Source organism: Vigna umbellata, chromosome 3 (assembly GCF_029865625.1).
Source record: "Vigna umbellata cultivar VRB3 chromosome 3, Vumbellata_1.0, whole genome shotgun sequence".
Lineage (NCBI taxonomy): Eukaryota > Viridiplantae > Streptophyta > Magnoliopsida > Fabales > Fabaceae > Vigna > Vigna umbellata.
The window spans coordinates 23,054,026-23,068,371 of record NC_142167.1 but is presented as its reverse complement, the minus strand read 5'-3'; the positions used below and the strand labels follow the sequence as shown (position 1 = coordinate 23,068,371).

At 36.9% G+C, this 14,346-nt stretch overlaps 1 protein-coding gene and 1 long non-coding RNA gene across 2 annotated transcripts; one reads left to right on the top strand and one right to left on the bottom strand.

The window, feature by feature from the left end:
- Positions 1 to 496: 496 nt before the first annotated feature.
- Positions 497 to 3,265, top strand: LOC148201987 (uncharacterized). The gene is made up of 4 exons (XR_015785032.1): positions 497 to 790; positions 985 to 1,044; positions 2,803 to 2,895; positions 3,125 to 3,265. It is a non-coding gene; the product is annotated as an uncharacterized LOC148201987 (long non-coding RNA).
- Positions 3,057 to 6,302, bottom strand: LOC124840558 (PHD finger protein At1g33420). The gene is made up of 5 exons (XM_047316624.2): positions 5,729 to 6,302; positions 5,162 to 5,288; positions 4,859 to 5,074; positions 4,161 to 4,769; positions 3,057 to 4,075 (listed from the first exon to the last, which is right to left on the bottom strand). Exons 1-5 carry the CDS (start codon positions 6,051 to 6,053, stop codon positions 3,238 to 3,240), a joined length of 2,115 nt encoding a protein of 704 aa, XP_047172580.2. The 5' UTR covers positions 6,054 to 6,302; the 3' UTR covers positions 3,057 to 3,237.
- Between the last annotated feature and the right edge of the window lie 8,044 nt (positions 6,303 to 14,346).

Below are 14,346 nucleotides of genomic sequence, written 5' to 3'. Positions count from 1 at the left end.
GACCAAATTGTACCTTACTTTGAAAGAGGGACGAAAACCAGAAACGTCCAATAGTTTAGGGACTAAAAATATATTTAACCCTATTTGTTTAAATAATTATACATTTCTAAAATTATTTTAATTAACAAAAAAAATTAGGGATTCGTTCGTTGTGTGAACTTATAAACTAGTTGTTCAAAAAATTAAATTAAATTAATGTTTGAATAAACTTATTGGTAAAAGCAATTAAATGGAAGGATCTAAAAATACTTTTAGAGAGGTAAAAAAAACTATAATATTTTCATAAAATATATTATGGTAAATTTTCATAAAATAAATAATTCAATGAAAAATTAATTTACTATTTGCATAAATACTCAATAATCACCCATGGTAGTTTTATTTAATGGAAAATCTATGGTCTGGATGGGTTTGTGGTACTGACGCTACCATAGGAGACCCAATGGGCCAATAACTTATAACTGATCGGTTAGAAAAACACATTCCCTAGTTTTTCTTTTACTTGAATGCATTGAAGAACATTCTCTTTGTTTAAATCCTCTTCAACTTGTTCCGCAGCGCTACCCTAAGCATTGGGATTAGGGCTTTTAACTAGTAATTATTGCAGAATTAAGGAGCTACGTCAGTCCTAATGTGTCTGCAATCTGCTACACCTCATTTTGATTGATTCATCATCAACTTAATCTGTGAATAATCTTTGAATTCGATCACAGATTAAGTTTCGTTTCTTCGAATTGGAGGAATCTGCAATCTGTTTTCCCTCGCTCTCCTCCCATCCATTCAATTAGAGGTGAGCCACTACGTCGTAACTCTTCTTTTCATTGATTTGACTGATTTGCATTCCGTGAATTTCAATGGAATGCCGTGGCGAGGTTCTTCATTATCAGTCACCACATGTATATTTCAATTCTTGTTAGAACTGTAATTACATTTGCCAGATCGTACACAAATTTACTTATATTAATTTGGTTTGTTTATGTTTAGATCTAAATCTCGTCACTGCGGCATCATTCCCTCCGTAAGAAAACTCGCAATTCTTGACTGGTACGACAATCTTTCAATACTCCCTCTCTACCGTGAAGATTGTGTTGTACATTCTTGATTGTCAATATCTAATATTTTTACTATTATCTTCTTTCAATCTGGTTGAAAAGGATAGTAGTTTGTTCTATTTGTCACACATCATGGTGGTTAAGTTGAAAATCGCTCTGCCAAACAATTCTCAGGAGTTGCTTTGCAAGCATTGTTGTTTTGTGATTTCTTATTGCTTTTAAATGATGCTTCTTCTGAACCCTCTTTGCTTTTTGATGCATATCGTATACCTTAATGTAAGTTAGTTATTAGCTTCATTGCATCAATTATAATATACCCATCCAATCCAAAGAGTGTTGAGAAACGAAATCTGGAATTGTTCTCAAACGGAAAATGGAGCTACCCTTTGCATAATTCATATTTTTATAATGTTTATAAGTTTATAGGGAAATTTTCTTGGCTATATAAGGGAAAGAAGCTAAATTAAGTAGAACAATATGCCTTTTCTAACCCTTTTCATGTCATTTATGTCTTGTATAAAAGAACTAACGCAAGACTTTTCTATCCATAATGGCTTATTCGGTTCTCCTAATTACAAAGCATTTTTCTCTTAATCTCTATTTAAAAACATCATATTTTAAATCCTCCACGTACCATTTTTAATCCCTTCAACGAGAATTAAAAGAGAGTAAAGATTATATGTGTTGGCACTAAAAGCAAATATTTATAGGTATAGGGACCAAAAGAGAGTTTTTAAAACTATAGGAAACAAATGAAATATTAAACTTAGAATTTATATGGTTGTTTCCAGCAAAGTTGTTGTGATAAGACTGTTGATGTCAATACTTCATGTTTTTTCGGTTTATTTTATCGGAAGGGAGAGCATTTACTTCCTGTTCACAGCGGCCGATTTCCTCCTCTTTTAGTCAAACATTTTCCTACTTATGTGTTATAACTACAAGGTCTACAGAAATATAAAATGACTAGAGAGTTCTTCTTGACGCTGCTGCTTCCCTGAAGACACAGATTGATAACAATAGAGACTTGGGTATTAGAGTGCTTAAGTTTTTCATATGAAGTAGTAAGAGATATTCGATGGAGTAGTTAAATGGTTTGGTTCTCCTCTTTTACCGGGCACGTTTTTAGGGAGAGTTTTGCTTGTCTTCAGATGCTTATAACATAACTTTGTATAGCTTCATGGTTGGTATTCCTTATTAGGATGTATCGGTGCTTAATATTTTTGGACAATGTATGTTTAAACTTTGCCATTATACACTATCGAATTTAATATTATATATATATATATATATATAATATAATATATATATATATATATATATATATATATATATATATATATATTAATGCAGCCAACAAATCATGAATGGCCTACTTTGCATGAAAAGAAGGCAGGGATTTCTTTTTACCTAGGGTTTTCCTCGTTAGTTTTTTTTTTGTGTGGATCATGGTGAGTTTCTTCTTCTGTTAGTTTGCCATATTGGAAGATAAATTCTTATAAGAAAGCCTTTTTAGGTTGTCATCTTCAGGCCAATTCTCCCCCTTGCATTCTAACATTAAGTACAAACTCATGGCAAAGCTAAACTTACCTCAGAAGCCTCATATTATTTCACAAACCTTGTGTTTGCATTTATGGTTTACTTAAATGTTTCATTTGCTTTTAAAACTAGATACTGTTTTAACATTTCTCTGAATTGTTAAATGTTTAGTACTTGCTGAACCTATTTATCGACTGTTATGCACTTGTTCCAGCTAGAGATGTTGAAGTTCGTAGAGAAAGCTATCAAATCCAAGTGATAAATTGCGCCATCAAATAAAAATCTTGTCATCTTATATACAACTCAAGTAAGTTGACAGCCTAACTACTGAGTTTGAGTAATATTTGAAGTTGTAATGCATTTTAAAAACGAAATTTTTAGAAGATACATCTTATTTATGATATATTTTTCATTATATTCTTAACGCTGCTGTAAATAATTTCAAATTTCAAGATAATAAAACAAACATAGAACAAAGTTGTCATTTTCGATTCATATACGTTGAGCTCCATAAAGCCAAGCTGTACTGACTGCAGGCCTAAAGCTCTCAAAAAACAGAGGCTTCAAAACATTCAACTGGCCCCATTCACAAAATCCTAGCTGAAGACGACTAATAACTATACAGATACATATACAAAAAGCTATACACTCAACGTACACCAAAATTCACAGTTATGTTACATGAAACTGTTGGAGCTGCTGCCTCATCTCTGCAAGATGAGTTGAATATACAGGTTTCGTTCGGTTCCTCAACAGATGATGGTGATCTTTTTGTTTCCTCACGGTACACGTTGACACACCTCATGCAAACAAACTTAGAAGGCATGCCATCAGAATTATCAATTCCAGCGCATCTGGTATGCTGCCAAACGCCACAGGTATCACATGCTAACATTTTCTCTCCGTCATCATCCTGGGCTCCACAAGTGCAATCAACCTTCCACACCTCAGTTCCTCGTTCCATTCGGAATCTGCTTAGCCCATGTTTTGCTGGGCATTTACCCTGAATGCGGACTGATCCACTTGTTCCAAGCAAGAACTTCACGGTGAGGGAGTCACTGATTGACCCATATCCTAGGAGTTCTTCAGCTTGAAACCTCTTATACATTGCATACACCTCTTGGAAAGCACTAGTGGCTTCGCTCTTGAGCTCAGCAACGGTAGCATTCAAAGGCAACACTATAAGCTCTGGCGGTGGGGATGGATCGTCCTTAGGCTGATCAGAAAGTTCGACATGACACCACAACCTGATAACAGAAGGCAGTTCGATGGCCATTTCATATGGCTTGTAATCTTTCATAAACTGTTTACAGTCAAGGAGCTTCCTGGCTGAATCAGCAACCCTTTTCCTCATAATCCTAGGTCTGTATGACATCATTTTGTCAGGATGTATTATCGAGTCGAATAAAAATGTCAAGTCAGAGATCAGTTGCCTTTCAGTAGGATAGCTTGAATATGTATTTAGACCATTACTCATAGGCCCCAACCTGTTATTGAGAATATATTCAACACATGCTTTAGTTACATTAATTAAGATGTAATTGACAAAAGCAATGCCTTCTTCAATCTCACCTGAACTCGATTGCACAGGAAACGGGATTACATCGTGAACAAACTACCATCCCATTGGCTGCTAATTTCCCAGGGAAGTGCTTAAGACAGTAGTCAAGAAGCTGTGGAGATGAAACACCCCTGCATACTGCACCCTTCAGAGCACGACTTGTCACCCATTTAGACTCGTTACACGCACCTGATGCAATCAATACCTTGACAAGAGCACATTGCACCTCTTCAACATCTTTTCCCGTCCACGTACACAACAAATTACTGGTCTGCTTAAAAGTTTTCATGGCTATTGGCTTACGGCATTCACGAATCAACATCAACAAAAAAGAGAAGAGATCTTGAATGTTTAGAAGTTCTGTTTCTGCCAAAGACTGGTAAAGAGAAATAATACACTCCAGGCGGCTTCGTGGTCCCCGTCCATGAAATGAAAATGATGACAAGGGCATACTTGACAGGGTATTCACTGCGTTTTTGTAGGCATCTTGGGTGAGAGCATAGCTGCCTGTTCCAAATTCATAAGCCCAATTACCATACCAGGAATGTCCTTTCGTGATCGCATGAAGCAATCGGTATTCCAGCCCGAATTTCTTGGACAAGTCCATCACACTAACCTTCCTGCTCAAGTATACAACACAATTATCAAATTATAAAAAATGGGGTCGTGCCCATCCTGAAGCCAAATGTGAGATAAAAGTTATTCAAACCTCACAGAAATTGAAGTACATAGCCTGTCCCAGAAATCCATAATATCAGATCCAGATAGAAGCTTAGAGCCACCTTCTCTTCCACTTAGAGTAAGCAGGTGACCATAACCATTGGAATGGACCACACCATGAAGAAGATGGGTGTTATCTTCAATCTGATTATACACCCAGTCCTCAAGGTCATCCACAGTGATAGCAAAGTTACACGATTTACAGCTGCAGCCATGGAAGACTAGGTATTATGCATTCAAATATCTCACATAAAATGTTTTAATGGAATAAATGAAAAGACTTTTATTATACCTTGTTTCAGATAATTGGAGAAGGTTTCCACATCTTGAACAAGGTCTTTGATACGGTTCGATTGCATTACTTGCAGCCCTTATTATGAAATGATATCGCTTTCGACAAACCGGATGCCCACTCCACCCTTTGTTTTTTTCAACAAAAAGTCAGCATTAGAGCACAACCATACATCTCCATAGACCCCATATGAAAATATATATCAATAATATCTGTTTTCCCACTAACAATATTGTTATTAATTATTACATTATTAATACTAAATTATTATAAATTATAAATATACATACATAAAAAAAATTGGCAAAATATATTACAGTATTCGACCTACAAAGAAACGGGGAAAAAAAACACTGTAAAGTTTATTGTTTAATTTTCAGCCCAAGTTCTGGGAGGGAAGAAAAAATCAGGTAGAGTTGGAGACTCTACATACTAACTTATGGAACAAGTTGTAAACACAGTGAAAAAATAGAATTAAAATTAACTGCCTGTTTAATTTGATTTTAAGCTAATGAGAAATGCATGGGTCTAGAGTCAGTGAGTCACAAACTCGGCGAGTGGGCTCACCAACGACTCGGCACTGGTCACAATAAACAGAAGTGCGAGAACGAGTAACATCCTCCTCAACAATGTCAAGAGTGACAACAGAAGGTGAGAGATCGGGCCCATCAACGAGGTCTCCTACACGGAACAAGATCTGCCACGTCATAAGAGACGGAAATAAAGAGGGAGGGAAAGTGATGCGCGCGTGGTCTGAGAGAAAGCGTTGGACACAGGTCCGAAAGGGTTGGCCGGAGGAGACGTCGGCGGTGGCCGGAAAAGTGAGGAAATCATAGAGATCAACTGTGACTCTCCTCTTCATCCTCTTGGATGGTCTCTCGTTGACTACCATGGTCCGGTGTGGAAGGTAAAGAGAAGATTAGGAAAAAGAGATCTGATAGATAAGAGGGTGACAAAGTATGTTTGTGAGAGAAGAGAGTATGGAAAACAGAAAAGACAGCAGCAGTGTGGGTGGGAGGAGTAGAAGAAGGCGCTGGTTGCTAGGGTTAGATGAATGGTTTATTTTTGCATATATCCACTTTTTCTGATGGCATATTTGTCATTTTCCCCTTAGTTATGGCGGTTCACTTTCCCTTTCTCTCTCAACTGCCTTTTCAATTTTCACACCTTTTCATTGTTCTTTTTTTTGCTATCTATAACAATAAATATTTTTAATTACTTAACATAATATTCATATTTTTAAGACTTTTAAATATTTAAACATACCTGTTTAAATGATTTTGACTATAAAAATAGAGATTTACATATAAATTCATATATGCATAGTTTATAATTTATTAGATATACTTGTATTGGACATATTATCCTATAAATCTTTATGATTATTTTCACATATAATAGTATTTTATTAATTAAAGCTTAAATCATTATCAATCAAATATTATCTTATTTGTCTTAATTATGATTTGAAATATCTGAATAAAAACTTAACTTTAAAATCTTATGTGTTTTTATTTATAACTAAAAAAATCATAGTGCTTAGTAGAATAATTTTATAGTTTAAAAGGAGCTACATGAATATGGTAATTTAGACACCAAATTTTGACATGATAACTATTCATATTATATTATTTTTTATTTTTTACTTTCTATGCTAATAAAATTAATATTATAATAATACATATAAATAACATTTATAATTATAACATAAATCCTTTTTATTTATTTTATAGATAGTTTTTTTAATTAAAAATAATTAATATAATTTTATGGGTTAAATATGTTTTTAGTTCCTAAACTATTGGCCGTTTCTGGTTTTCGTCCCTCTTCCAAAGTAAGGTACAATTTGGTCCTCATTCTTTAGAAAAACGTTCGTTTTAGTCCTCAAAATTTTGTTTTTAGTCCTCGTTTTAGTCCTCAAAACGTTCGTTTTTTCGACTAAAATGAACCTTTTTTTAAAGATTGAGGACTAAATTGTACCTTACTTTGAAAGAGGGACGAAAACCAGAAACGGCCAATAGTTTAGGGACTAAAAACATATTTTACCCTAATTTTAAAAATTGGTAAATTTACAAAAAAATTAAATAAAAAGTAAATAATCATTTAAGTAATAAAATTGATAGTATAATTATTTTAATTTAAAAACAGGTATTTATCGAAGAATAAATTCAAAAAACTACTAAAAGAATAAAATTATATAATAATATAAATAATGTTTTTAAAAAGTTATTTTAATTGACTTAAATGTTTAAACATTAAGATAATGTTATGTATTTATATTAATTATGTTTTATTTTTTTTCATATATATATATATATATATATATATATATATATATATTGTGACGAAATTTTTTAACAATATTATTATGATAAAAGTATGTGATATATTTTTTTCATGATAACTTTCACTCTTAGTAAGAAATAAAGATTGTGATCATCTACATTTTTATTTACACAAAGAGAGCACTATTTTTTATTATTGCAATTAATAAAAAGTATTATTTAAATTTAATTTTATTGATTTAATAAGTAATTTTATATGAGATGATAATTATTTTAGTTTAGGAAACGAGATAACCTGGTTAAAGGATAAAATTTAATATATATATGAACAAAACATAATTTTCTATATATAGTAGTATAAATAAAATAAATACAAATAGTATATCACGTCTTTTCAGTCAAAATATAATGAATTGTTATTAAATATTATAATTAAAAATTTACAAAAAAAATTAATATTTAAAATATATTTCAATTTTTTGTAAATTTGTAATGTTTGAAATATTAAAAGGACAGAGACAAATTATAATTATATATAAAACTATAAAAATATTTTTTTATAATTATAATTAAAATACATGTATTTCACTAATAATAACAAAATTAATAAATATGATAAAAAATCATATTCAATTTGCATAATTTGTTTAGAAATTATCTTCAAATATATTATTTCGTCCAGTAATTATAATTTAAATATTATTAATGATCAAATATATCCTGTATCTTATATCTAGATATATTATAGAGATAAAATATTTGCTTTTGATTTATATATATATATATATATATATATATATATATATATATATATATTTTGTAAAAGATCAAATTGCATTATAGTTATCAAGTGTGGACTTAATTTTATTTAAAATTTGATTTATTGTATTCAACTATGTGTTAATCAACATTATTTATTAAATTAATTTTGAATTTTAAATATTATCAACCAATAAAATCGATTTTTTTAAAAAATTGATCTTTTTAATAAAAAAAAATTAGTGCCTGTACTATTTACTAAGGCAAGTATTAAATGAAAAATAATGTGAAAATATTTGGATTTATTAGTAATCAAAATTTGAAAAGTTAATGGAGAGTAACCTTTAAATTAAACATGTGGTGATTAACTATGTCAATGCATGTTATTATGAATAGCTTACGTGTCACTGGGAGAATAAGAATGAAAAGAAACAGCGGGTAACAATAGAATTGGAATTAAAGGCGGTTCTGATTCGCATCTTTATAAATGAGCGCCTTCTCACAAATTTTTTGAATTTTCATTCTCCCCGCGAGATTTTAATGTTGGAGCATTTTGGCTGGTAATATTGGAAAAGAAAGTGCTAGAAACGTAAGTACAGCCCAACATAAGAGACAAAGTATGTTAAAATGAATTTTGAAATTTGATTATTTCTTTTTAATCATAGATTTTCAAAATTTTAATTATTTATGATTTTTTATCAAATTTATAATTATATAAATTTTTTATCGAATATTATTATGGGATTTTATACATCTCGTATCACAGGCCAAATTCTGAAAATTAATTTAGAATTTCATCACAAAATGTAATTAAAATTATAGATTGTTATGTAGTAAGGATATTTATGTAATAACATAAATATCTTAGATATTTGTCAAAGCCACTAACCACATTTTTAGGTAAGGTGGTTATTTTTATTTTGCTTATAAATACAGTGACAGGACCAAAGTCCAGGTACGTTCTCTTTATGCTCTAGAGATCCTGAATAATATTTCAGAGCAGTATCGTAATCATTCTCTGGAGAGCTTCAGCTCCATAACTCACATCTGACTTGAGCGTCGGAGTATCTTTGCAGGTACCTCCCCCTCCTTTGACGAGTATGAAGAACAACAATGATTGGAGAAAAGCACGCGTCCCAGACAACCAGCAAGCAACCCATACAGTCAAGAGCAACAAAGACACACAGGAAAATGTACACCGAAACATTTTGGCGCCCACCGTGGGGCCGAGGGCCATCCCAATGAAACCACAAGAGGAGCCTCGGCCTCTACCAAGCATTCCTTCGGATAAGACTACTCCATCAAGATGAAGCCGCCGCATCACCGCCAGAAATCTCCTCCGTGAGTCATTAACACCACCGTAAGCACCTCCGCGAAAGCGCACCAGTGGGAACCTCAGCAAAGTCACACCCCTCTGCGGGTCAAATCCAGCACAAAAATATATCTGTTCTATAGGCTTGTATCAGCAAGCCACTGTCATTGCTAGATCGAGTGACGCCTCCAGCGAATTTCTCTCCTTCCTCCGCCACCACTGATGTCGTCTTTATCAGGATACAATTCCCAGGCCAGCACCAATTACTGCGACAATTGGTTCGGCGTTCTCTACGACCATGACTCTCGCTACCACGGCGAAATCATCCTCCATCGCCGCCTCGACTCAGACAAACGCCGCCTTCACCAGCGGCAACACCAGCACCTTCATTAGCGCCACCCTTCAGCCACCCAAAACGCGCAATCAGATCCAACACCCAAAAACCTAGGTCTTTCTCCCAAAGCAGCTAACCAGAGGTACCCCACCCAGTCACGCACACTCGCCACTGTCTCCTTGCGCGCGGGAGGGATAGTTGTCTCCTCCATGAATCGCTTCTTGGGCGAACTCAGCCACCGCGCCGATCAGGGTTCTGCCGAGAAAATAATTGGGGTTTTCCTTCTGCATTTAATTGATGTATGAATTATCAGAATCAAGACCGAGAACAGGAAACCCTAAATCCCCAAATTGAACTCGGTCACAGCCACATCAGCAAACTCGCCGTTTGCGCGGAAGGCTCCCACACGAGAGATTGCCAAGCAGAGATCGCAGACCCATTCTCCACGTCTTCCGCAACAATCGCGCCATCCACGCGTGATTCGGTTGATCGCAGACCCATTCTCCACGTCTTCCGCAACAATCGCGCCATCCACCAGCGTTCGGTTATTCAACCAAACTGACGCTCGGTTACGAAACTTTCGTGACGTTCGGCCCTACTCGTGATCGGACATTTGACCTAACGGACGTACGGCTTCAAACGTCCAGCAATCAGCTTTGCCAAGCGTTCTGCCTTTCGGCTTCAATGACGCTCGACCATCCATGGCCACGAGCGTTCCAGCGTTCGGCCATTCGGCCACACTGATGTTCAACCATTCCGCCTTACTCATGTTCAGCTACCCGTCTCTACAACGCTCGTCCACCATTCTCTCGTGGCTTTTCGGCCTAGAGCGTTCGTCTCTTCGCTCATCATCGACATTCGGTCCCTAGCGCTCGACCTGACGTACCTCTCGACCGCTCGTCCTCGTCCTTCGGACCGGAACGCTCGACAAGGCCTGTGGACGAGCTTTCAAACAATCAGCCGCTCGTCCTCAGACCGTTCGTCCTCGACTTGGATTCGAACGTTCGACAATCAATGTGGACGAGCGTTCAAGCTATCAGACGTTCGTCCTCGACTTGGATTCGAACGCTCGACAATCAATACGTGGACGAGCGTTCAAACAGTACATCGTTCGTCGATCCAATTCAACGAGCGCTCGTCCGCGACGCAAATAACGTTCGTCCAATAACGTTCGTTAACTAATGGAGTGTCGGCGACCCGCCTCAATAACGTTCGTCCAATCGACGTTTCAGCATTCGTTCTGACGCCCGTTCGGCATCAAGAGTTCGGCATTCTCTCAACACGAGCACGTCAACGTTCGAACGTCACTGTCGTTCAAAACCGCTCGACACGCCATGTGACGAGCGTTCAAACCGTCCACGAGGTCAACCTACGTGTCGAGCGTCCAGACCGTTCCCACGTTCAACCGCTCGGCACTCCATTTGGATTCGCCCATCCTTCCATCTCTTTGACGATCGGCATCTAGCGTTCGGTCATGCACGATCCAACACTCAATCGTTCGGCCACACTCTCGTTCAGTCTCCGTACGTTCGTCCTCAAACGTCCCGCTCTCGTCCTCGGGTACGTTCGACCTTTCGGCTACGAGGACGCTCGAGCATTCGACCACACGTACCACACGAATGTTTAAGGAATCAGACGTTCGACTTCAACAGCGTTCGCCATTTAGTTTCAACAGCCCGACCATCAATATCAACCAACGTTCAAAGAGTCGGCCGTTCGGCCTCAAGTATGTGTCGAGCGTGCAAGCAATCCTCACGCTCAAGGGACGAACGTTCAAACGGTCCACGACGTTCGTCCACTCGATCTCCAACGCTCGTCCACTCTGTCCCCTGACGCTCGGCCACCCGCCTCCACAACGTTCGTCCATTCGGGTCCACAAGCGTTCGCCCATTCGACTAAACCCTGATGCTCACGCACTAGTCCTCAATGACGTTAGGCGTGTTGGTTTCAACCGTTCGGCATCTTTGCATCAACGTTCGGCCATAACATTTCTCGGACGTTCGTCACTTCGCTCATCATCGACGTTCGGTCGCTACCGCAGGAAGCGTTCGGTCATTCGGACTCACCGGCGTTCGGTCAATGGATCTCTTTGACGTACGGCCTCAAGCATCCAGCATTCGGCCTAATGAACGTTCGGTCACCAGGTTTGCAACTTGACCAAACGGTCTCACCTATATGTTTAATATTATTTCTTACAGTGCAGATAAGCATATCTTGTACGTAAAAGCGGACATCTGAGCGACGTTCATCCTGAAGCACTCTTAAACCCGGTAGATGTTCGCCCAAGAACACCCGGTTGCATAAAGGGATACACTCCCGCTGGTAGATGTTCGCCCTAGAACACCCAGGTGCATCGAACAAAGGGACACACTCCCGCCGGTAGATGTTCGCCCAAGAACACCCGGTTGCATAAAGGGATACACTCCCGCTGGTAGATGTTCGCCCTAGAACACCCAGGTGCATCGAACAAAGGGACACACTCTCGCTGGTAGATGTTCGCCCTAGAACACCCAGACCATCAAACCTAGGGGACCATCCCCATAGCCTAGCTTATGTTCACCCAAGAACATCGTTCGGCTTCAACGCTCGACATTCAATTGTCAACGAACGTCCACTCAGTCAGTCGTTCGGCTTCAACGCTCGACATTCAATTGTCAACGAGCGTCCACTCAGTCAGTCATTCGGCCTCAACGCTCGACATTCAATTGTCAACGAGCGTCCACTCAGTCAGTCGTTCGGCTTCAACGCTCGACATTCAATTGTCAACGAGCGTCCACTCAGTCAGTCGTTCAGCTCCAACGCTCGACATTCAATTGTCAACGAGCGTCCACTCAGTCAGTGGTTCGGCCTCAACGCTCAACATTCAATTGTCAACGAGCGTCCTCATGATCGGCCTCGCATGCCACTCGGCCTCTACCGCTCGGTCATACGTATCCTCACGTTCGGCCTCACTTGCTCCAGCTTTTTGCCGTTTGACTTTGCCTCCTTTTGGTCCATCAAATTCAACCACTCGGTCACGTTCAATCCACACATGAGCAATAACCAGGAACACGCTCTCTAAATTACAGCAAAGACAGCCTCCCTCAAAGTCATAAGTCCTATAGTTACCACGTCCATAAAACGGAACGGTTAACTCGGACTTGGGGGGCATGTTATGTAGTAAGGATATTTATGTAATAACATAAATATCTTAGATATTTGTCAAAGCCACTAACCACATTTTTAGGTAAGGTGGTTATTTTTATTTTGCTTATAAATACAGTGACAGGACCAAAGTCCAGGTACGTTCTCTTTATGCTCTAGAGATCCTGAATAATATTTCAGAGCAGTATCGTAATCATTCTCTGGAGAGCTTCAGCTCCATAACTCACATCTGACTTGAGCGTCGGAGTATCTTTGCAGGTACCTCCCCCTCCTTTGACGAGTATGAAGAACAACAATGATTGGAGAAAAGCACGCGTCCCAGACAACCAGCAAGCAACCCATACAGTCAAGAGCAACAAAGACACACAGGAAAATGTACACCGAAACATAGATCTTAGTGCTAATTTCAAAATAATGATAAAGAAAAACAAATTTCATAATTGGATGCATCTTACATTTAATCTCAATCAACCTTAACATCCTCTCGAACCACTACATTGGAAAAAAAAAACATACCAATAAATAAACTATTAACTACTTTAAATTAACAAAAATATTTGGATAAATTCATCACTTTGAATATCTTGCATTAACAACTGCAAATCACCTTCACACAACTTTACACAACTTCAGTTGAGAAAATGAAAAACCATAATGGGAAAATAAGGGTTATACACAACTTCAATATTTCAATTTTAACAAAATAAAAATGAAGAATGTGAAGATAGATATAATAATTATCTATTTATTAAATATATTTTTAAAAGATAAAATTGGAAATGCAATAAAAGTTGGTGGTACAGGAAGAAAAATCTTATTAAGTGTATTTGTATTTAAGTTTTATAAAAGTTAAGTTTGATTTAACTTAACTTTTTCAACTTAAAGTAGTTGAATATAACTTGGTCTGTGTTCAGATACTCTTATTTTAAAAGTACTTTTGTTCAAATGATAGTTGTTTGGATAATATTAATTTTATTGCAGTTTACAAAATTTAGCAATTATGTTTAAAACTTAGAATACCAAACAGTGTATTGATTATCAGATTCGGTCCATTGACTTGGAACTTAGTGTTTCCTTTCCCATCAATACCATTTTAGTGTACACAACTTGCCAGAAGGAATTGTTACTTCATAATCATGTGATAAATAGTTTCTCTGAATCAACAACAAACGAGCTATTAACAACATAAATTTCATTTTTTTCATGGATTTTTTCATACAATAGACTTTATCCTAACTTGGAGATTTATGGTATTTCACCAGATGTCTTAACTAAAAGAGACATTTTCAACGTTCTAATATCATTTTGTTAAAAACTCGAAGCTCCTGAAATGAGAACTACGACAATTTAG